Source organism: Trachemys scripta, chromosome 3, assembly GCF_013100865.1.
Source record: "Trachemys scripta elegans isolate TJP31775 chromosome 3, CAS_Tse_1.0, whole genome shotgun sequence".
In the NCBI taxonomy this organism is placed as follows: Eukaryota; Metazoa; Chordata; order Testudines; family Emydidae; genus Trachemys; species Trachemys scripta.
This window is the reverse complement of record NC_048300.1, coordinates 120,939,560-120,965,402: the sequence shown is the minus strand read 5'-3', so window position 1 is coordinate 120,965,402 and position 25,843 is coordinate 120,939,560. Positions and strand designations below refer to the sequence as shown.

The following is a 25,843-nucleotide window of genomic DNA, read 5'->3' as shown; positions in this document are numbered from 1 at the left end:
ATCTACTAATATGTTTCTAAAGGTTGAATCTGGGTTAGTTAGCCTGCTAGTGCTTCACTCCTTCTGGCTCAATGTCACACCTCCATTGTCTACAGTCCTGGTTTCAGTCTGTTTACTTGCCAGACAGAGACAGCATGGATACCAAGGTGCCAATCTCTGCCAGTGTCCTATCTTCCTTGCCTGATGGACAAACATGAAACACATTCATGCCAGAGTCCCTTTCCTCCCATGTACATCCAACACAACCATAACTATGAGTGCATCCTTCATATGCTGGAGAGCCCACATGGGTGACCACACAACACAACATGCATGGACACCTTAGGAGGCCAGGATGCATATCAGTCTCTTGGAACTAAGAGCAGTCAGTAAGCCTGCAATGGATTTCTCTCTCAGATTGTCCTGACATGTCCAGATAACATCAGAGAACATGATGGCTGTCTTTTATATAAACAAACAAATGAGGACTGAAATCTCTTCCTCTCTGTGTAGAGACGATTCAATTATGGAACTAGTGTATCTGGAACCACATCACACACTTGGGAACATACCTCCCAGGTGCATAAAACTCACTAGTGGATAATCTCTCAGTAGGCACTTTTTTTTACTGACCATGAGTGGGAGATGCACAATTCAGTGTTAAATGAAATCTTCACTTATTGGAAACACTATTTTGGGACTTGTTCATCTCAGTGATGAACAAGATGTTCAACATCTACTGCTCTACAGCAGCACTAAATTGGGACTCCAAGAGAAATGCTCTTCTGCTGTCCTGGACAGACCACCTGAGCTACGCTTTTTCTCCCACCCACTGGTACTCCAGGTCCTGCAGAAGATTCCTCATGACAAAGCCTGAGTCATTCTCATTGCACCCAAATGGCCTTGACAATTCTGGTTTACGGACCTCGTACAAATATCTGCCTGTTCTCCTGTAGGCACCCGACACCTTCCCCAATCTACTAACTCAGTAGAATAGTGGATCAGACATCCCAACCCTGACTCTTTCACCTCATGGCATAGTATTTGGATGGGTTCAGACTTAGAGCATTCATGTTCAAGGGCCATTCAAACTATTCTCAATCACAGCAGAAAAGACTCCACCAGAAAATGCTACCTAGTTAAAAGGAGGCATTTCTCCACCTGTACACAACAAAACCAGTTACACCCAGAGACAGCAGGTATTCCTGCTATTCTAAACTACCTCCTCATTCTCAAGACATCAGGCCTTTCTGTTAGCTTGCTGTGGGTCCATCTAGCAGCAATTAGTACCTTTCACCCTAGGGTAGAGGGCTATTTATTCTGTTTTGACACACCTGATAACTAGATTCCTTAAGGGCTTCACTAGGACCTTCCCACCATGGTGAAGTCAATGCAGTGGGGCCTCATCTCATACTCTCAATACTTAACCAAGCCACCCATTGAAATACTGACCATACATTCAATGTCCCACCTTCCGCATTGCCATCACATCAGTCAGGAGGGTGTATGAGTTTCAGACACTTATAACTGATCCACCATACACTACTTTTCAAAAAAAGAACGTATCCCTTCAGTTCTACCTGAAACTTATCCCTGAGGTAATTTCAGAGTCCTATATGAAGCAATCAATTCAGTTACTGGTTTTGTTTCCAAAACCTCATGCCTCTTGTGAGGAGAGGAGGCATCATTCTCTTGATGTCAGATGAGCTTTGGCATTCTATCTGCAACAAAGAAAAGCAATTAGAAAAATGCCTAGATTTGTTGCCTTAGTAGTTCAAACTCAGGGACAAGCGACGTCTGCTGAGAGACTCTCTGTGTGGATTTCTGGCTGTATATTCCTTTGCTATTAGTTGGCACATCTCTCTCCCCAAGATGTGCTGAAGGCCCATTACATTACAGCACAGTTTACTTCAGTAGAATCTCCATGAGAAGTGCCTGTGCTGGATGTCTGTAAGGCGATAGCCTGGAGTTCTATCCACACCTTCACAAAGCATTAAGCTTTAGTCCAAGCCTCTTCTGCAGATGCAGCCTTTGGAATGGCAGTACTACTGACATCTATAACATCTGCATCCTCACTCCCACCTGCTATTTGTCTACTGCTTACCAGTCAGCTACGTGTGGAATACACCTAGGGACCAGCACTAAAAGAAGAAATGGAAATTACTTACTTGTCACTGGATGTTCTTTGAGATGTGTGGTCCCTGTCTGTATGCCACTACCTGCCCTCCTTCCCCTCTGCTTCAGATCATGACTGGATTTGCAGTAGCGAAGCAACAAGAGACCAAGCCACACTTCACTTCATATCCTTTGTGCTGAACACGAGGAGCTCCAGGGCACAAGCCTGGACCAGTTGATGCTGCTTGCAAGATTTCTGGTCTCAGGCACATGATGCATATGTGTCTCCCAAGGAAAGATGTGTGGAGTTCAGATTGGGATCACACATTGAAAAACCTCCTGTTACAGGTAAGTAACCTCCATTTCCCTGATCTCAAGTCATTTAGGTTTTTAAAAAGAGTGTTATGACGGGGTGGCTCACAGAAACCCCCTTGGGAGCTGCCCCCCAATGTACCAAGACTACCTCTGTTCCTGTTTTCCCTGCCAGTTCAGGACTCCAGCACCCTGTCTTGCTGAGCCAGACACTCCCGTCTGCTCCAACACAGACCCAGGGTCTGAATCACTTGTCCCAAAGCTGCAAGTTTACCTGAAAATAGCTCACAAAAGTATGCTCGTCTTTAGCACTCAGATGCCCAACTCCCAATGGGATCTAAACCCAAATAAATCCGTTTTACCCTGTATAAAACTTATACAGGGCAAACTCATAAATTGTTCGCCCTCTATAACACTGATAGAGAGATATGCACAGCTGTTTGCTCCCCCAGGTATTAATACATACTCTGAGTAAATTACTAAATAAAAAGTGATTTTATTAAATACAGAAAGTAGGATTTAAGTGGTTCCAAGTAGTAACAGACAGAACAAAGTAAGTCACCAAGCAAAATAAAATAAAATGCGCAAATCTATGTCTAATCAAACTAAATACAGATAAGTTCCTCACCAGTTCCAGAATGCTCCCTTTTACAGGCTAATCTCCTTTTAGCTTGGGTCCAGCAATCACGCACACTCCCTGTAGTTACTGTCCTTTGTTCCAGTTTCCTTCAAGTATCGTGGGGGGATGGAGAGGCTCCTTCTTTAGCCAGCTGAAGACAAAATGGAGGGGTTTCCCACAGGTTTAAATAGACTTTCTCTTGTGGGTGGAGACCCCACTCCTCACTCCTATGCAAAGTCCAGCTCCAAGATGGAGTTCTGGAGTCACCTGGGCAAGTCACATGTCTCTGCATGACTCAGTCTTTACAGGCCGAAGCCATTGTCCACATGGTATCTTGTATGTCTCCAGGAAGACTTCTTATGTGGATTGGAGCATTCCAAGATGCATTGTTCCCCAAGTGCTTCCTGATCAGGTACTTAACCTTGCGAATTCCTTCCTAAAGAAACTGACCAAATGCCTCACAAACTTACTTAGAAACCAAGCAAGTATACAGCCCATATTCTTAACCTCAAGTAGAAAATGATATATGTGTACAAATAGGATGAATAGATATAGTAGCCCATAACCTTTACGGAGATATGTTACATGGCACAGACAGCACAAAACATATTCCAGTTATGTCCTACATACATTTATAAGCGCACACACACACACACACCATAAAGCCTTATGGGGTACACTGTCACACTTCCCTGATCTCAAGTCATTTAGGTTTTTAAAAAGAGTGTAGACAAACATCTCATAGACTTTAAGGTCAGAAGGGACCATTATGATCATCTAGTCTGACCTCCCGCATGATGCAGGCCACAAAAGCTGACCCAACCCCTTTCCCTTGACTCTGTTGTTGAAGTCCCCAAATTCTGTGATTTAAAGACTTCAAGTCGCAGAGAATCCTATAGCTAGCGACCCCTGCCCCATGCTGCGGAGGAAGGCGAAAAACCTCCAGGGCCTCTGCCAATCTACCCTGGAGGAAAATCCTTCCTGACCCCAAATATGGCGATCAGTAGAACCCCGAGCATGTAGGCAAGATTCTCCAGCCTGACCCTCATTGGCCATTGATACTATCTACCAGCGATGGCACGCTGTTGATTTGACTAAAATCACGTTATCCCATTAAACCATTCCCTCCATAAACTTATATAGCTTAATCTTAAAGCCAGACAGGTCCTTCGCCCCCACTGTTTCCCTCGGAATGCTGTTCCAATATTTCACCCCTCTGACGGTTAGAAACCTTCCTCTAATTTCAAGCCTAAACTTCCCCACGGCCAGTTTATATCCATTCGTTCTCGTGTCCACATTAGTACTGAGCTGAAATAATTCCTCTCCCTCCCTGGTATTTATCCCTCTGATATATTTAAAGAGAGCAATCATATCCCCCCTCAGCCTTCTTTTGGTTAGGCTAAACAAACCGAGCTCCTCGAGTCTCCTTTAATACGACAGGTTTTCCATTCCTCTGATCATCCTAGTGGCCTTTCTCTGTACCCGTTCCAGTTTGAGTTCATCCTTTTTAAACATGGGAGACCAGAACTGCACACAGTACTCCAAATGAGGTCTCACCAGTGCCTTGTACAACGGAAGCAGCACCTCCTTATCCCTACTAGATATACCTCGCCTAATGCATCCCAAGACCGCATTGGCTTTTTTCACTGCTACGTCACATTGCCGACTCATAGTCATCCTGCGGTCTACCAGGACTCCGAGGTCTTTCTCCTCCTCCGTTACTTCCAACCGATGCGTCCCCAGTTTGTAACTAAAATTCTTGTTAGTCATCCCTAAATGCATCACCTTACATCTGTCAGGGATGGTCTAGGTACACTTGTTCCTACCTCTGCGTGTGAATGGGGTGGGTGGGGATGGATTAGATGACCTCTTAGGGACCCTTCCAGCCCTACGTTTCTATGATTCTTGTAGCTCTTTTTCTGAACCCTTTTTAATATGTCCACATTCCTTTTGAAGTGTGGATACAAAAACTTCAGTGTATTCCAATAATGGTCTCTTTAATGCTATATACCAGAGATCAGCAGCCTTTGGCACACAGCCCACTAGGGTAAGCACCCTGGCGGGCCAGGCTGGTTTGTTTACCTGCCACATCCGCAGGTTCGGCCAATTGCGGCTCCCACTGGCCACGGTTCGCCGCTCCAGGCCAATGGGGGCAGCAGGAAGCAACGGCCACCACATCTCTCGGCCCGTGCTGCTTCCCACTTACCTTGGCGGGTCGTGTGCCAAAGGTTGCCGATCCCTGCTATATACAGTGGTATTAACACCTCCCTACTTTTACTCAATGTTATCTTGCTTATACAGCCAAGGATCATATTTGCTTTCTTAGCCACTGCATGCTGTTAGGAGCTCAAGTTCAATTGGTTATCCACCAGGACTCCTAAGTCCTTTTCCGAGTGTCTGCTTTCCAAATTGGGATGCCGTCTTGTAAACATAACCTGTGTTCTTTGTTGCTAAATAGTAGACCTTGCATTTAGCTGTATTAAAATACATTGTCCAAGTGAGCCTAGTTTACCGTGCAATCCAGATTACTCTGTAGAACTGACCTTTCCTTATTATTTACCGCTCCTCCAAATTTTGTGTCTTCTGCAAATTTTGCCAGCATGGATTTTAATTTCTTTCAGATCATTTGATACAAATATTGAATAACATTGTGCCAAGAACTGACAATTGTTTGAGTGGATCCCCACTAGATATACACCAACTGGATGGTGATATCCCATTGTTTCTTCTGATTGTGGCTGTCTTCTGCCACAATCAGGTTTCCCCAGTACTCTACCATCTCCTACAGTCTTGTCCCATGACACAGACTGTAAATGTTGAATTTTCATGTGTATGTGTATGTTGTAACATGTTGGCAGCAAACTTCATAAAATATTTTTTAAAATGTATTACATGTCTCCTTATGATTTCCCCCCCCCCATTTCCATCCCTTGACTCCATTGTTCCATTCCTTTTTGTGTATATCTTGGTGTAAATTTTGCTTTCTGTTTCAACTTTTGTTTTAGTCTAATTTTTCTAAGTTTAATAATTTCTAAAATTCTTAGTTTCCTCTTCAGATTATTCTTCTGATCACACATTTCTCTTCAAGAACTTTTTCTGACTCTGTGACATACTGGGGCACAATCCAGACTAGTGAGGGGCATTGTCACCCCTGCCCTGCAACTTTGGGTGCCTTACAATGTCTTGCTGTAGTAGCTCCCATCTGGGCTGCTCACAAACAGCCTTCCAGCATGCAAGCCACACCCTGGATATCTATGTGTAACTGCGGCCTACCAGCTACGTCCTGGCTCTCGCCAACCTGGGTTATACTGCAGAATGACCCCAATGCACACCCCAGTCCCAGATCTTCTACCAGGAATGTATGTCGTGTACAGTACAGCCCTCTCCTGAACACTACAAATATATTAAGTCCATTATTCCTTTAAGAGACTAATATGCCAGTTTGTTATCTTAAATAGTTACCAAGACACTTCAGTCTAAAAACGGTGGATTAGATAAAACAGTAAAAAAAAGTTTAATAACAACAAAGAGAGAGATTTTGAGTACAAATAATTAAGCATAAAAGTCAGAAATGGTTACAAAAAAAATAAAGATAAAATGCTTACTAGTGCCTAACTTAACAAACTATATTAGATTCAAGCAAAGTTTCTCACCAGATGCTGCAGCAGATTATTGACCAAATTAATTTTCCTAACATCCTGGAGAAGTAGGTATTCTCATTTTATAAATGGGGAAACTGAGGCATTTTCCAATGTCAGATTGTGTATCCAAGTAACAAGATAGGAAAAAAAGTTGGTGTCAGAACCATGTTCACAGCTGCTGATTCCTAGGCCTGTATTCAGACCACAACTTTTTTTTCTATCCATGCTTTTCCTCATGTGTGTCTGTCCTTAATCCATGTTCATTCAATGTTCTCTATACTATTCTCCATATTGTTCCATTTTTCCCATTCAGAAATTATCTTCAATCCAGTAGGATTTTACTCTTGCTGCAGAAGTCTGGGGACAGAGAGTGCCTCTTGTGTCTCCTGCACAATAGATGTGTGGTCTTTCTGGATCCTCTCACCCACTTGCTGCAAGGCACCCCACTCTGACTAATCAGTGTTGCCAACTCTTGTGATATTTTTGAAAGACTCATGATATGTGGCATTTTTTCTTAATGCCCCAGCTCCTTGAGTCAAGTCATTATGTGAAAGTATCATCTTTAAGTAAGTTTTTAGCCCTCATGATTGAGAAATAAAGCTTGAAACTGTGACCAGAGTATATTGTGAAGGCTCAGAGACTAGAAGGTAAATAAAAAGAACCCAAAACTTATTTTTAAGCCAATCTCCTGATTTTTTTTTAAGTCCTGACTGTCATGCTGTCTGGAGTGGCTCACGACTGAGAGTGCCTACCTCAGGGCAGAGATCCCAAACTGGTGGTGTGTTTTATAATTAGATTTCACCAAGCCAGTGACAAATATGAACTCCTGGATCACTGTAACAATCTTACCATGGAGCCACAGACAGTCCCTTTAGACTCTCCAGTCCATCTTGCCACCCAGACAAACTGGACTTTGTGATAAAATGGTCACTTACATAAAAAATGACATCACATTTAGGTTGTTTCCAGTCCCAAGAAACCAGTCACTTTCCCCAGATCAATTGGTACGCTAGATCAGTGGTTCACAAACTGTGGGTCATGACTCCATTTTAATGGGGTCGCCAGGGCGGGCTTAGACTTGTTGGGTCCTGGAGCCTAAGCCAAAGCCCGAACCCCACCACCCAGGACCGAAGCCTGAGCCCCACCACCTGGGTGCACCCTTTGGCTTCAGCCCTGGGCAGCGGGGCTCAGGTTACAGGCCCCTTGCCTGAGGCTGAAGCCCTTTGGCTTTGCATCCTCCTGCCCAGGGTGGTGGGGCTTGGGGTTTGGCTTCACCACCAAAGGCAGCAGGGCTCAGGCAGGCTCAGGCTTTGGTCCTCCATATGTCGTAATTTTTGTTGTCCGAAGGGGGTCACGGTGCAATGAAGTTTGAGAACCCTTGCACTAGCTTTTACACCAAAGACAACGCTGGTAGCCAGTTCTATAGTAAACTAAGTAAAGGTTTATTAGCTAAGAAAAGGAAACGAGAGTTATTGAGAGGTTAAAGAAGGTAAAATATATGCACAAGTGAGTCACAGTTTGTAATTCCAAATGCTGGAAGTTATGTAATAAACCGCCAGTTTTTCAAAAGTCTTTTCAAGGTACACAGATTGTCTCTGGGGATCTCCACTTTGTATCAGGTACACTTCCCTGTAAGAGTCCAATCAGCACAGAGATGCAGGATCTTTCCTTGAATCCACACTTAGAGCTTCTCACTGAAAACAAGCTGACAGAGTCACTACCCACATGGGCTTTTCCTTTGATGATGGAGTGAGGAATGAATTTTGAGTCTTTGACCTCCGATCATCACACATGATGACCACTTGCTTAAAAATTAACACTTTTCTGTTAAAGTTCTTTATTTGCATTCCACAAGGCTTCTTTCTTGTTTGATGGGTTATTTAGTTACAGGGGTGTATACAATGTAAATGTTTGCTACTGTGTTATAACGGGGATACAGATAAGTGAAAACAATGCAAGTAACATCCCACTAGTTTTCATGAAGTTTAAACACCAAAGGCTCTTATACCTTTAACAAGCACTTTGATCTATATACTAATACACAAATGAATTGGCCTGGGGCTCTGGCATGAGCTGGCACCTGGTCTGCCAGCGTCACACTGATTCATGACTTTTGAAAGGGTTGGAATTAGCAATACTGCTAATACAGCAGGGGTCTCTTATGTCTACAATCTCCACTCTGCTCTCAGCCAATTGGCAAGGACAGCTTCTGTCTCAGAGAAAAGAGCATTGTGGTGATATTCCCCAACTGTGCTTTACGTTCAGACCTGACAGTGTGAGCAATACTGACCAGGGAAGCAACGAGTTCTTTGGGAGTATAGGTCCTGGATCCCCAAGTTCACCTTTTGCTTTGTTGGGTCAAGGAAGCCTTGTAACTGAATAACTGTGAATAGAATAGAACTGACCAGCACCCTTTTAAATAATTTCTATTGTCAATATCTCATGTGGCATTGATCAAACAGTTAAAAAAAAATATTTATCATCCCTCCAAAACAGAATTGGTGAACTTTTTGAGAATTAAAACATGGTTGAAAGCAGTATGTATGTATGTGTGGGGGGAGGGAGAGTTATAAATTGTTTTTCAAAGATTTCTTATTCTTATAATTCTATTTCCACAACATTTTCTCTGCCCGTCCCCCTCTTTTTCTTTTTCTTTTTCTTTTTCTTTTTTTTAAACAGATGAAACATGTAAAAGAGAGGCTTGGTGAAAATGTACAAGAAGAGGTGCTTCTGCTGTGTCTTGGTATCACTTCAGGAGTCGGCCGATTGATCTTCGGCAGAGTTGCAGACTATATTCCTGGTGCAAAAAAAGTTTATTTACAGGTACAGCTTCTGCATGATGATTCAGTGGACTAACTGTCAGCTTTGTGTACCTTTTATTATTTTGCTAGTTAATATTTTTGGCAATAAGATCCGAGTTGGTGATTAAAGCTATGCAAAACCATTCATTTTCATTTTAAATATACAGTATGTGTGCAATGAAAGTCACAAATGAGGTGCACATGTTTGCTGCTACTAACAAATGTAAATTTTTGCTGCAGGAAAATTGCAGATTTGCCCTATTGTGAAATGCAATTTTCATGAGAAATTTCAGAGAAAAAGCACTTCTTTTTCTGTGAAATAGAAAGACTTTTGTGCATTCCAAAACGGACTATGGTTTTTGCCTTCCTGAAACCAGAATTGTCCACTAGTTTCTCCAGCATTTTTTTGAGTACAACTCTAGTGGCGACACATGAAGTTGTGTGCCCCTCATAATAACTTGTGTGATTGCATGAAACCTTACTTTTTTGAGGCAAATGTCACTGTTTTTGGTATGAGATCTTCCTGCTGTATGCATTACTTTTCCTCTGAGTTAGAGAGCATTTCAAAGCAGGCAGCTTGTCTGCCCTGCCAACTAGAAGAGGGCACTATACTTACAGGAAAATGCATTTGTCTAGATACATAATAGAAAACTACCTAGAAAATGTTACGTGATTCCTTTTTATTTAAAACCGCTTTTAATGTCACATACACATGTAATGTAAATGTATCTGGACAAATGATAATCTTGGGAAAACATGCAAGATTCAGGTTTTTTAGCACAGTGTATTCTTACTAGTAGCTGAAAGCTCATGCTGTTGAACAGGTGTAATTCATAAAGACAGGAATGATTTTTTTTTAAAGCCAAAAATGGCTGAGAACTTAAAAATTGGATGGTAACAGACCACGAATCCCAGTGATGATTGAACCTGGAGATATTCTAAACAAGAAGATCTCCCAGCCTGCTCGTAGGTGTTTCTCCATCACTTCGCACTCTGTGCTGACATTTTAGGTTTCAGAATAACATTCCAGGCTTCAGAATGATATTCCTGGAATCCTTTTTTATAGATTAAACCATTCAGATCCTTGAGAGTTTGGTTTGCAAGGGAGTTTATGAACTACACCCTACAATTTGGTCTGCAGGAACTGGAAGTGAACAAAATTCCTTTAAGTTTTTTAAATTCAAACCTTTAGGAAGAATGTATATGCAGTTACCAATACCAGGGTCCTCCAGGACTAAGTGCATGAGTCTCTAAAGCTTAGAACCCCTTTTTACCTTTGTTTTTGAAGAAGGAGCTGGTGATCTACCTCACTCTTTCCTCCTAGAGGCAGGTGGCCATAGATCTCATGCTGTTTGGAGATTTTAAGTGGCCGCTTCCTTCCCAGTAGCATGCTCAGGGGGCAGAAGTTACGTGAGCCCTTTGATGAAGGTTTCTGAGGGAACAGGATGTGCTAAGGACCCTTGCTTTTAATAGTGAGAAAACTCTTCTGTTGCTAGCTGGTTCTGTTGAGCTGAAGTTCAGAGACATGCTGTAATCTATTTAGCATAGTAGCTAGAGAACTGTTTTGGGGTTCCCTAACAACTACATGCTAGAAAACATACCCTATAATACCTAGGGTATGGATGCTAGAGAAGGGTTTCCTAGTTATACTGCACTAAAGAGTCAACTAGTATCATTTGGCAGCAAGTTATGTTTTCCCTATTCCTTAATGTCCTATTCCCATGCTAATAAGACCTTGTAGATATGTACCTTAAAGACCCCAATGGAGGAAGTGGCTGTTTGTCATCCCCAAAAACCCCAAGGAAGTGGCAAAAGGAGCCACTTGGCCCATGCAGAAAGGACAAGGAAGCGTATTACTGCCCCTCAAGCCTACAAAGACACCTACATTTGGGGAGAGATTGGAGGCTCACAGGTTTTCCAGCTGTGCAAACAATTTTGTTTCATATTCATGAACAAAGTTTTTTGAAAGCCTTGGAAAATATGAGTAGGTTTGAGGTCTAATGCAAATATTTTGCACAGCTGTAGTTCTGAAGGGTTTTTAGGTAGTATTAAGTACTTCAAAAAAGAATGGGAAGAGAAACTTATTCAGAAATAACAAGAGAGACATCTAATGGATTTTAATTGCACTGCATTCAATGGACAGTGCTGCTGTGGAAGACTGCCTTTCTGTAGATGAACAGATCTTCGTTACCATGGCTATGTACGTTTACTCACATTTAAGAGATTCAAATGGGGAGGATGAAGGAACAACCAAACATACTTTTGGACTGATTTCTAACCTACTGTAACACTTAGGAGATTTTATTATTGCTATGACCAGAAAAGAAAAGTTGCACGTAGTTTAAAAGGCACCACAATCTTATCTCTTCATCTGATAGTTGTCAAACTTGCAATAATACTCATTAAGTTCTGTAGCTGAATCATTTACTTTGAAGCATCAGTTGTTACTCCAGGATTTCCTTTTCTTTAGATGGCTAGGGTAAAAACTCTGACATTCTCTTCCAGAACATAGATTTTACTAATTAAATGACTACGGATCTTCTGTTTCAACTAATTTAAAGAGAGGAGACAGGTATGCTCTCTCTGTCTCATTAAGCCAGTTTCCTGCATCTGTCTCTTCTGCCTCAAAGCAGCACTTCTAAGAGGGGAAGTGAGTATTCACCGTCTCTCCAAAGTGGTATGCTAGTTTTTGAAACAGTCCACCAGTAAATTCAGCATTCCTTCATCCTTCACATTTGTATCTCTTAATTGAGAGAGTAGATGTGGATAATCATGGTAATTGAGATTTCTTTGGCTACAAAAAGACAGGCAGTATTTTACAACAGTATTATCCATAATGTGTACAATGTGCCAGTATCTAACATCTTCAGTAACTCTAGTTATGAATTAAATGGTTGACTAATGCAACTAGATATCTACTTTCCACTAAGATTCTACCATCTGGAAATGATTTACAAGGATTCTCCTTTGCAAATTTTTAGCTATCTGCTACATTTTCTTTATCCTTCTTTAGGAAGTTGCTTTGTTTTGTAGAAGTTTGCTTCCTAAACAAGTTGTTTGGTTCCATGACAATGCAACCTGAGTCTTCTAGCCTATCAGAGTTAGTGTTTTATTTTTCACTTCTGCTTTAACTACAGCAAGCAAAGTACACTTGAGTATAACCCTAACTGTAAGATCAACCAGTGTGTGTTTATGGTTTTGTTTGTTATTTTGTTTTATTTTGGGGGGAGGGGCAGGACACCTGGAACTTGAGGTCTATTTTGGGTAGTGGGAGACAAAAAGAAGAGATATAAAGCTTTCTGAATCTATCTTTCCACCATGGGCTAGTTATTTGCCCTTGGCTCTATGTAAAATGTATTTCCACACTATAACTTTTCCAATTAACCGTGATTGTGATAAGGGATTCTTATCATATTCTGTGTTTCTCAGCCTTTTACTATTTAACTATTAAATGTCACAGATAAGATGGATTAATCTTTGTCTATACTTGAATGATTGGTTAATCTGAACTTTGTCTAAAATGGTCACTGTTTTTTCCTAGTCCAATGGAAGTTGCTTTGGAACACAACCTAGAGGCTTATTGACAATGTTTTTATGTAACCACAGCTTTTATAGGAGCAAAATTGGACTGCTTTTAGAAGAGCAATATTGGACTACATCAGCAGTCCTCTGCTTACACTCAGCCATGATTCTATCTCCTAAAGAGGTGATCTAGTACTAGAATTTGTCTTTGATAGCCAGACCTGTTTTTGCCACTATTTTAGTCAAACCTGCTGAAAAACAAGTCTAATTGAAGCAGTGGCAAAAATTAATCTGGCCGGCAATGTCTTGTCTACACTTTGGCTCCCAAGAGTTCTGCAGAAGTGGCCTTAGAACTAGTGGGAATTCTTTTGTAAATTTCCTTAGTGTAAACACTGCCTAAAAAGTCTTCTGTGGTTTATGGGACATAACAGGATTGGGAAATGCTCCTCCATTAAAAACTCTTTCCTCTGTTCTGGCATTTCTATGAAAAGTACTGATTTCTGCAGATAATTCGCAACACCCCGATTCCCTGAATATGCTACATCATGTTACAATGCCTGAAATAAATTTATACTCCTGGTGGAATTATGCACCACTGCGCAATGCAGAATTTGCACAGAAATTAATGTTCTATGCAGAATATCCTTTTTCCCCCCCCCACACAAATGGGTTGCAGAGCTGTTAGCTGCTGCTCGAGCTGCTGGACCTGGCAGAGCCCAGCTCTCCAGCTCGCAAATAGAAGACACTGCCAGGATGGGGAGGAGGAGCTGGATAGTTCCCAGCAGCTGCAGATTTTTTTAAAATGTCGATGTGCATGGAAACTGAGTCATCCATCATTACTGTGGAGTAAGTAGTAGAAACTTTGGCAGGAAGCAAGGAACTGTTTTGTGGTTCTTTTTGTTTTTTTGGTTTTTTTTATACAATAAATATAGGTAACCAATTTAATTCTTCACAGTTGTTATGAAGCCTGCATTTACTCCCTATTTTACAACTTTCATTGATTTGATGTGATTTTTTTTTTTTAACTTTTTTGACATTGTCTAGGTGATATCATTCTTCTTAATTGGCCTGATGTCCATGATGATTCCACTGTGCAATTCCTTGGGAAGTCTCATTGCTGTCTGCCTCTTCATGGGTCTGTTTGATGGCTGCTTCATTTGTATCATGGCTCCTATTGCCTTTGAGCTAGTTGGTGCACAGGATGTCTCCCAGGCCATAGGATTCCTGTTAGGACTCATGTCAGTACCTATGATAGTTGGTCCACCCATTGCAGGTAAATGTTGGGACAGTCTGTAGTCTGTTTATCTAACATTGATCTATTTACATTAAATTTGATTTCTCAAATATTCATTTTCTGAATTCAAGATGAGATACAAGCTTTTAAGATGAGACAAATGCTGAAGGTTAGTTGTGTATCATTTTGTTTGCTCTAAAATGTACGGTAGGGTAGGGTATCTTCTTTCCCTGGATTATTGATTTACCTTTAGTTTTCCTAGTTTACTTTTGTCCTTGAATTCTTATTTGTCCTTGGTATCTTCAAGCACATAGGTATAACAGTTTGCCCTCTCAAAAGGAAACACAGGCTTTCAGGTTGGATTTAATGATCTGATATTTTCCCCATTTCTGAGTGTACAAGCCATAACCTGTAGTCCTCTGATCATATGTGCAACCAACTTAGACTGCGTCTACACTGCACACCATTGACAGCAGCATGTAGGGTATGTATAACTACCTGCTACAGTGACAGACAGGCTCCATCCACATTGTGATGTGTAGCTATATGTGTCAGTGAAAGGCTTTGGCGGGGGGAAGCAGTGGGGAAAGGTTTTGCAGTGGGGAATTGTCAGATTCTTTCCCTGCTGTCTCCCACTGCCAGAACCTTTCCCCTCTGCTGGAGTCTTTCATTGTGACAGGGGAAGGCTCCAGCAATGGGCAGGCAATGGGTAACTATCCTGCTAAAAATAGCATTGTAGACAGGAGAAGGCACTGCTTGGGTGAGTAGGATACATACTCAAAGGGTTCAGGCGTGGCCTTATTGTACCCACCTAAGCCGTGCCTCACAATCTACATTGCTGTTTATACCTGTGCTAGAGGGGCATGTTATGTGTGTACTGTACACATCGCTGAAAGGAAGGTGCAGTGTAGACATACTTTTAGAGACTATAAGCAATTTTCACTGTTTTCTGAAATTTCCATATGCATATGTGAGGAGAGAGGCTGCAGTTCACTTAATTGCTTCTTAAAAACAAAAGTATTGGCTCCAAAGGGTATGTCTACACAGCAATAAAATACTCACAGCTGGGTGTATTTTACTGCAGTGTAAACATACCCAAAGAGTCTAGTTCCTGGATAGTAGAATGGTTGGCATAACGCACATCCTTGCAGATGGGGTTTTAAAGTTTGTGTGTGGTATAAAAAGGGTAATGTTGTTTAGGCTGTATAGGTCTGAAAGGAACACAAGTTCCCCAGAAAAATAAAATGTTATATTGCTCCTTTTTATACAGTCTTTAGCATTCATTCATTTTGCTTGCACTCAATCTGATTGGGGCCTTTGTATGCTACCATAATATCAATATTTAATAATAATTAAAAAGGTTGACTAGTAGGATGTAATTTAATTGAGAACTATTGTAGGATAATAATAAACAAATATTAAAACTAGACTAAATTAAAATTTTGCTCAAATTACTTTAATCAAACTATCATTGATATTTAGGGTATGTCTACACTTACCTCCGGAGCGATCAATCCAATGGGGGTTGATTTATTGCGTCTCGTGAAGACATGATAAATCGAGCGCCGAGCACTCTCCCGTCGACTCCGGTACTCCACCAGAATGAGAAGCGTAAGCGGAGTTGACGGGGGAGCATCAGCAGTTGACCTACCGCAGTGAGGACACTGCGGTAAGTAGCTCCAAGTCCGTCGACTTCAGCTACACTATTTTTGTAGCTGAAGTTGCGTGACTTAGACTGACTTAGCTCGCTGCCCTCTCCCTTGCCCCATCTCCCCCCGTGTAGACCAGGCCTTATGTAGCCCGCTAACATCATTCTATTACTACATATGTTTTTTAAATCTTTGCCTGGGTTAAAAAATTTAGTTTACTTTTATGACAGAAATGACATTAATTGTAGTGCAAGATACCTCATTCTAAGGCCAAAAGAAGCGAAATATGATTTTACACTTGGACATATTTTTCAAGATTAAAATGTTAGTTTTTGTTCAGTAAAATGTACTAATAAACAAAATGTTCATTATACTTTTTAATATTCACTTTTACAATTTCAGCATTTATTTGTTTCTTTGTGAAAGTAAAGATTATGACTTTTAGGGTGAAGGTTTTCTCTCTAGAGAGAAGTCAACTTATTTTAATCTTTCTATTTCTAAATTATGGCCCATTAGGTGAGTAAAGCAGGACAACAAACTTCAGTGTTTTTTCCCGTGATACACAATATGAACATGACAATCTTTGGGAAAGGGTTTGTAGCTCAGAGGGCACATGATTCCCAGGTTTAGCCTAGGAGCAAACAGATAGACCAGAAGAAAAAGATTATCCTGTGACTTAAGGCACTGAGCTGCAGGAGACCTAGAATCTTGTCCTGTGATCTGTCACAGATATCCTATATGATGTTGGGCAAATCGCTTAAGCCAGAATTTGGAGAATTTCTAGTGGGCTCCCATAGCAATTGATTCTCAGCCAAAGATTGTTTAATATTTTTATATTAAAAATATAAAATCATTGTTGATAGTTTGCAGATGATACAGATTGGTGAACTGCCAAATAATGACAAAGGCAGTGGTACAGATTGATCTGGATTGCTTGGTAAATTGAGTGCAATCAAATGCATATTAATCTAGCCAAATGCAGATAATACATCTAGGAACAAAGAATTTAGGCACTATTTACATAACTGGAGGAGTATATCTTAGAAAGCATTGACCATGACAAGGATCACGGGGCCATTGCTGAAAACCAACTGATTGTGAGCTCCAAATATGGTGCTCTGCTGACCTGATCTTTGGATGTAACAGTATGGAAATACTGAGCAGCAGTAGGAAGGCGATATTAACTCTTTTTATGTGGCATTGGTTATACCACTGCTGAAATAATGTATCCAGGTCTGGTGTCAACACTTTAATAGGATATTGAATAGTTGGAGAGGATTCACAAAAGAGCCACAAGCATGATTTGTCATCTGGAAAGCACACTTTACAAAGCGAGACTATGAAGGAGTGCAATCTGTTTAGCATATGTGATGTAATGTTTAAGAGCCAGTTTGATCAAAGACTATTACCACCTGCAGAGGGAGACAATATCTTATTTAATTTATCAGACAAAGACATAACAAGATTCAGTGGCTAGAAGTTTAAATCAAAAGTTCAAAATGGAAATAAGATGCAGGGTTTTAACAGTGAGGATAATTAACCATTAGAACAGATTTTCAAGGGTAAATTCTTCATCACTTGGAGTCTTTAAATCACGACTAGATCTTGTTCTAAAAGATATGCCCTAGTTCAGCCACCTGTTATTGGACTAGATAAATAAATCATTAGGTGAAATTGTATACCTGTGCTATGCTAGAGGCCAGACTAGATGATCATAAATAGTTCCTTCTAGCCTTAAAGTCTCTGAATCTATGAATAAGCATGCCTTGAATAAAACCGCAGCAACTACATTACATATTAGTGATAATTCTCTGTTTCCCCAGGTATACTGCGTGACTACCTAGGTACCTATGATGTAGCATTTTACCTGGCTGGAGTTCCCCCCATGATTGGAGGAATTATATTATCTTTCATCCCATGGGTTCACGAAAAGAAGAAGCAAAAAGAGAAAGAAAAAGCTGTTGATGAAGAAACAACTAAGAAAATGCTGGAAAATGAAAGCACTTCAGTCTCCGGCACAGCAGAAAAGCCCAGTAAAGAATCTGAATCTGTTATTTGATGCTGTATCTTTCCACTGGACTAAATTAATTTTTACAGGAGCTAGATAAGAATTCTGGCTTTGAGTTGAAAATAGCATATTATTTTTAATGGAATGTGTGCTCAGATTGCAGAACAAAACTGCTAAGCGCTAAGAATCTTTTGTACCACTGAGTAGCTTTCTTAGGAGTCTCTGAGTCTAGTTTCAATCCATATTTTTATGGCATTTGAGGTTTTATAGTATCAGTGTGCATCTGCTAGTGATTCTGCGTTTAAGGAGATTATTGTTCTAATCTATCAGAGCATGCTTCTGGAAGTGTGAAAGCTGTTTAGTTTGATTCATTGGCCCTTCCAGGATGGCTTCAATAATTTTAGTCCATCAAGTAGAGGCAAATTCTTGTGTTGTTTTCCTGGAATTTCTAGTACCTCTTATGACTGACTTTTGTTTTAATTTCTTATGCCATTTTAACACTTTTTTTAAAATTCTATATTATGATAATGAATAGTCATCTTTTTTTGATCCTCTAAACTCTAATCCTTGCTGAAATTATCTTGCTTTGGGAGCTAAATTATTTAACAGATCCTCAGTTTTACTTTCTCTTAATACTCCAACATGTTCCATTTGCTTAAACCTACTCTGGATCACTTTTACCTTTATTTCTCAGTAGCCTGAACATAGAACATTTTAGGATAAGTTTGTGATAATAAATATATGAAACACTCAAAAAGTGAAGGGTATGAACTCACACAAGCAAATAAATTCAGAATTAAGGCTGTTAAACCATTATTAAGTCATCCTTTGTCCCCAGTGCTACAGTGAATCTAGTTCTTTTTCAGGTAAACGTCAGAATAGCTTAGACTTAAAACCATACAAAGTGCAATACTTGGGTACAAGACCATGAGATAGACAAAGCCCGAATTCTGAATTTCTGCGGTTTTTTTCAGGATTTGACTCTTCAAAAAACAACAAAAAGACATCTTTAAGGGATACATTTTAAGTGTGCAATACGATCAATTGTTCATACCAATAAATGGAAATATATTGTACATAAGAGCTATTAAAGCAACATTAAACAAATTGGGAAGAGATTTTGCACTAAGTGAATATGCAGCTTTATTATGGGCCTTTAAAATTTTGCACATGTGATCCAACTTCATCTTTTCAAGAAATTGTAGAGAAACTGTTTGCATGCACGATTACTTATCCTTAACATATCTCTTATTACTTGTGTACTCGTAGGTATTATATATAGTTTGTCAAACCCATACTTCTGAAACATCTATTTTTCAGAAAATTATTTTAAAAAAATATAAACAAAACAGAGTGCTTTTCAGTTTATCATGATTACGCTTGCAAATATATTGTCTCTGGATTTGCATTGACAATGCAATGGAACACTTAAATAGATATTCATTACCCAGGCACACTCATCACCATCTATTTTAGTTTTCCTGTGTTAGGTGTGTCTTAACAAACAAGCTATTAAGTGTTATCTGTTGAAAATGTTACAAAAAAATTCCATTGAAAGTAATTACATAAGCATCCTAATTATTAAGAGCCAGATTCTGTAACCCTTATTCACAATTGCTTAGTATTATTGATTCATTTCAGTTTCTACTCAACATGAGCAAGGCTGTCAGAATCTGGCATTAAAATGAGAAATGGTAAAATGATATTTATACCCTTGGGAAAGATTTTCAGAAATGCCTAAGAAATTTAAGACTCTAAATGGGACTTGGGCTCCTAAATCTCTCACGTACTTCTGAAAATCTCCTTTCATTGTAAGTAATGTTGCTAGTTCAAATTCCCACGATTCTTTCATTACAGAAATTACATTAGCAATCACATTATTCTTGTTCTTGTGTTTCCTTCCAGGCAATATCATTCAATATTGCATATTTTCATTACAGTGCACACTGATAATGCATAGAAACCTACGTGGAAACCATTGTATTCATTTCAGTTGACTTTGAAATGAAAAATTAATATTTATCACAGTGCTGACCGTTTCAAAAATTGACACAAAAGTGGGGTAATGGTAAATAATGCTAAAGAGTGATCCAAATCACTCTGCAAAGTGGGCTCATTTGAAAAACGTGTTTTAATACAAGCAAACGCAAGGTCATACATCTAGAAACAAAGAATGTGTGTCACTATTACAGGATGAGATGACTGCATTTTGGAAAGTAATTACTCTGAAAAGGACTTGAGAGTTGTGATGAACTGAATGTGAGACGTGGTGACTAAGAGCTAAAATCGTCTTGGAATATATAAATGGGAATATTGAGTAAAAATAGAGAGGTGGCATTAGTTATGTGGATAGCATTAGATTGATCATTGTTGGTATACTGAATCCAGTTCTGGTATTCACATTTTAAAAAGAATGTTGAAAAATGGGAAAAGCTACCTAGATAGGCATGAAATCAATTTCTTTTGAAAGCTTATCCAACCTCTGGCAAGATAAACAATAGCAATCTTCTCCCTTTCACATGTATTCACTGTTGTACATGATCTGGGCATACGGATTTTGAAATTCCCAACTGAGATTCTGGATATCAGACAGCCGATGCATTCAGTACTTGAATGTTGTAGCTTTGGCTTATAGAAATCGGTTTGCTCATTAGGCACTCAGATACTACAATGATAGGCATGGTATAAGAATCTAATTGTAATAGATTTATGGCTTTGGTTCCAGAATCAAACAAAGGATGTATGCAATGGAATGTAGAAGAACATTTTCAAACGCAATTTTTTGTCTGAACACCCAGTAGATGAGGAAATTTAATTTAGATCCTTATTTTTTAATAATGATATAAGTATAGCACCATTATAATTCCACATAGTGTTTTTATTAGGTAATCTTTGCTGACATTTTCAATATGCCTTTTATTCTTATATACGAAAGGTGTCAAAACATTTTTAAGAATTTCAGAATTGTGCATAGTAATCTTAGACTGGCTATATTTTATACTACTGTGCATGCTAATATTGAAGACACTAACAAGTGGTTGAATGTCTTTGTAAACATTGTATTTTGTGTATCATTTTGACACCAATTAACATTCATATTGCTAGCATTAACTCCATGCTTTCTAAATCTGATTAGTTAGAAACATAAGGATTGAATGTCTCTTGTTATTCATGGTGCTAAAATAATTGTAATCCAAATCTCAATTACTCAGAATAAAGTAGAGTAACTGTAGTTCATAAGTGGCCCTATTTAGTATCATGGGTATCCTTGTAGATCACCTTATGTTTTCATATGATATACCCCTGTCTCATATGTTTGCATTTGTGAATAGAAAAAAACCTTATTGCTTAATTACCTATTTACAGTAGTATTCTGATTAGATATGCTCCATTTAACTTGGATTTATATTTAATTTTAAATTAATAGATGGTGCAGCCTCTGACTCACTTTAATCCCACTGGGTAAATTTTAAAATCACCTGAATGGTTTAGGAGCCTAAGTCATTAACTTTCATTTAGGCACTTTTTTTTTTTTTTTTTTTTTTTACCCACTATCAATATTTTCCCTCCTATGATTTAATAGGGTTTTACAAAACATACCAGTTATATGATGGGAAGGTTGTATATAAAAAAGAGACAAGTAAAATTAGACTACGGGAGACACTGTTGTAAACTAGCAAATTATGATGGAATAACCTTCCCTAACATTTTTAGGATTTCTGCACATTTTGATGCATAAAGTAAAGCTGCTGATAAACTGTCAAAGTACTGTTTATCACCCAACCAGTACTTTAATCGTGGCTGGCTTTGGCAGTACAAAAGAGAAAGTATTTCCTCATGAATAACTTTTAATAAATCATAGAAATTAATTTAGACTTTTCCTCAGTATTAGGGATATAAATTTTCCCCTTAACAAACACGGCTCTTGAAGGTAATAAAAGGAAAAACCAATTCTGCATTCATGCTGGCGTTGTCACCTGGACTGAAGGAATCTTTCTATTCTCCCAGCCTGATAGCAACCTAGTCTCCAAGTGTAAAATTTTCAAAAGTTCAATGGGACATAGGCTCCTAAATCACTAGGCACGTTTTTGAAATTTTTACTGTTTTCTTTTAAAACTCCCAGGCAGTGAGACATTAATCAAAGCAGCACTCTCCACTCACATGTACCAGGTGAAGTGGGATTATCACCATTGATGCACCAAGAGCTGACACTAGGTATCACTGGCATTGCCAGATCCTCTCTATTTCCAATTAGGGGAAGACAAATTAACTGGACCCTTTCCCCCTACCCCCCACGTCAATCACACTGATAGGGTTGGTGGAAGATTAAAATGAACTAATGAGAACTACCATCACATGGGATGAGAAATGCCCCTTAACGGCATTCAGTAGCAGTACAGACAAGGTATTGTGAATATAACAATTCCATGTCTTTGTCCCAGTTATTGTCCATAATCTAAGCTTTTATTTTAAAAAATTGTTTCTACTTCTTCTGCTTACAAAGAGAACACTGTAGATGTGAACTGAGTGTAAACCAAAGTAGTATTGTCTTCCTGACTCTGCAGATGACCTGAAACAATAATTCTAAGCAATGTGTACTGCCCCATGTATCTCAGTGATTTTGAAGCCTATTACCATTTCAGTGTCAGCATTTCCTCCATTTCACTGAAATATCTAGCTAATTTTCTTATACACAATCCTGAACTACATGATGCCAAAAGCCCCAACTATTCCATACCCAGATGCCAAATCTCCATCTTCTGCCTTTCAGTTTCTAAGACGCAGCTTATACATTATGAATACAAAAATCTCTAGCATACTGAAAAACGATAGTGTGGGGACAATGTACATTTTAATATAAAAATAATTAGCAGGGGATACTCTTCTGATCATGATAATCATCATATTTAATTTATTTTAACATCTCCATTTTTAATTTAAATGAAGGTGCTGCAGAATTTCCAGTCTGCAGCAGAGTCCAAACACTTTGCTGTTAAGTAGATTTTATTCTGTTTGCTTGGTTTTGTTTCATTCCTTTTCAGAGAAAAGCCTCAAACCTTTTGATACCAAAGATACTTCTCCATTTTTGGGGAGGGGTCTGGAGAAGAGAGTCTTTTCTTTTTGACACATTGGAGAATTTCAGATGCTCATGTCCCATGCTACAAGCCTGTGGATTGGCAGTGACTGTGAGTACCAGAAGTGTGAGCATCATGAACATGAATTGTCCTGAGGCTCTTCAGTAGTGCATTAATCATGAATTTGAATAATTCCTGTGTAAGTAACCATTGGTAGAAGCTGATGCTTTTTGGTACAATATAGTGCAAACTACAAATTGTGATGCATGTTTCTGAAACTTTGACCAGACTTCCTCATGTCTGTGTTTTGAAACTTGAATTGAAATATCCTTTAAGCTAAATCCCAGCCACTAAACATTGCACATCCATATGCTTTGGCTTAATGCTATACATTCAGCCTATCCCTCCTAATGCACAGATTTATGGTAAACTCCGGAATAGTCCCTGTCCAATATTTTTACATTATAAACCAGTTACATAAAGAAAGAACTTTTAGAAGTTTATTTAGCTTTGTATTGAACCAAAGATCTGTAAATATGAAAGATATCTTATTTTAAATAGCTTATGCAATTTCAACTCATGTATATTTATAAAAAATATTTAAATCTATTTTTCAATATTGTTGTGGGCAGTACTGCTTTCAGTAGTTATGTATGACATTGCTTGATGACAACTGCTAAACTTAAACAAATGCAAAACAAATTTCACTCTTAGTACAATATTTTTATATTGTAGAAATACTAGACAGTTGTAAAATTGGAAAACCATTGAAAATTACAGTTTCTATGTATATTATCAATTATGGACTACATCATAAATATTGATATAGTGTGCTAGAAGTTTTAAAAGGGATTGATCCAAAAGATAGTTGTATACCCTTTGGAACAGCAGGACAGAAATGAGTAGTCTTGGCAGAGCTGTGTGGTAAAGCCTGTACAGTGTCTAACCACACCAGGCCTGGCTCAAAGCCAGCACTCAGGTCCCTCATTTTCATGATAACCAATTTCACGCAAAACTACATAAAACACTTAATTTTTTAAAAGTTCAACAGAAGATAAAATGAAAATAAATAAAAGTTCCCCAAATGCAAGAAACCCATGAAACCTCCTACTGGTATCATTTCCCTTGTATTTCTGTAGTTGAATTTATCATGCAAGCTAATGAACAAGAAGGTTAATACGTAGGCTTCTAATAAAATATAATTTGTTTTGTACATGATTTTTAACATCACTTAGATGAATCCCTTTTATGTAAAGCGTTAATTGTCACATTTTCCTATAAATATTCAAAAATAAGCTGCAGAAATCTGATGTTTAGGTCTTCTGATCTAACATCTATCAAAAAGGCAAACTGGGTGTGAACAGCCAGATTTAAATGTCATTTTACCTCGTATTTGCTGTAGCTAAACATGTTCTTTCTTGTTTATATGCATTCATTCCCTCAGACTGTCCCAAACTGGGGCTGTAAAAACAAGTTTAGCACCCTCTTTGGAAGCAGTATTATGTTGCTAGAGTCCAGAACTACATCCACTCGCTGTTATATCCCAGCACAGACTTCTGCAGTGAGCAACTCAGAGGGTTACAAAATATATGTAGATCCCAGTGAATGCTTTTCCTCATGATAGCATTAAAAAAAAAAGCCCTCTCTGAAAGCCTGATTCTGAAACCCTTTTACTCCATTCAGTAGTACCTTACTCCACAAACAGTCCCATAGTACTTAATGGGAGTAACATAGACAATGCTAGGCCCTGAGTGAGTGTCTAGCTGAGTTTACTTCTGTCCGTAGCATAAATAGAAGGCGTGCAAGCAAAAACATTAGATACATTTTGCACATGTTGTAATGTTTGAATGATGCTGGGAATTTGAACTAGCACGGTAACTAAATAATTTTTGCATGGTGTCAAGTATCAGGGGGTAGCCGTGTTAGTCTGTATCCACAAAACAACAAGGAGTCCGGTGGCACCTTAAAGACTAACAGCTTTATTTGGGCATAAGCTTTTGTGGGTAAAAAATCCACTTCTTCAGATGCATGGAGTGAAAATTACAGATGCAGACATTATTATACTGACACAGAAAGCTTATGCCCAAATAAAGCTGTTAGTCTTTAAGGTGCCACCGGACTCCTTGTTGTTTTTTTAAATAATTTTTGCCTTATTGATAATCGTGGTTTCAAAATCATTTTTTAAAAGGCCTGCCAACCACTGTTGGCAATGATTGAAAAGTGTGTGAGAGTAGACTCGGCTGGCAGTCCTTAGCATGACGATTTGTTTATTTGGAAAGGTCTGCCAGTTAACTCAAGTAGCAGTGAAACACACTGTCAGTGCCACCTGAGCCTATTGCTTCCATCAGCAAGAAATCAGTGACAATGTACTTTGCAGAAACACTTTGCTAGACTCACATAGTTAGTGCATTTCTCTATGTGCTAGATAATGACTACTGTATTCAGCCTTCAAAAAATGCTTCTAAACTGCAGATATGAATTTCAGTATTTTTGCAACCAAGCAGGACACATTTCATGGTTAAACATACTAATACATTCAACATATACACAGAAGGATGCTTCATCAATGACTTCCACTGGGATCTTCCAGAACGCTTAACATTCCTTTTAGGGATGACTACTGGATCTGAATCTATCAAAATTAGATGTTGGAAAATCTCTTGCCCCTAGAAAGAAAGGAGATGTAGTAGTCAGATGCCGAAAAAATGAATGTCTGCTGACTTTATTACTGAACAGCAAAAAGTTAGTAGAAGTTAGTATTTATTTTTATTTACTTGTGATTGGTCATGTTCTTCACCAGATGCTCTAACTGGCCAATTATTAAAGGGACATAGTCAAATATATTTTAATAATTTAGTAATATTTTTGTACTTTTACTATTTTTTTGA

The 25,843-nt window shown here is 38.9% G+C and overlaps 1 protein-coding gene across 1 annotated transcript in view; it reads left to right on the top strand.

Annotated features, from left to right (window-relative positions):
• SLC16A10 (solute carrier family 16 member 10) overlaps positions 1-23,677 on the top strand; it is a 142,794-nt gene extending 119,117 nt beyond the window's left edge. Inside the window, exons 4-6 of the mRNA XM_034765862.1 lie at positions 9,346-9,489; positions 14,034-14,262; positions 17,696-23,677. Of these exons, the coding sequence (XP_034621753.1) occupies positions 9,346-9,489; positions 14,034-14,262; positions 17,696-17,931 (609 nt within the window). The 3' untranslated portion in view covers positions 17,932-23,677. The remainder of the gene's footprint in view (positions 1-9,345; positions 9,490-14,033; positions 14,263-17,695) is intronic.
• Positions 23,678-25,843: the final 2,166 nt, after the last annotated feature.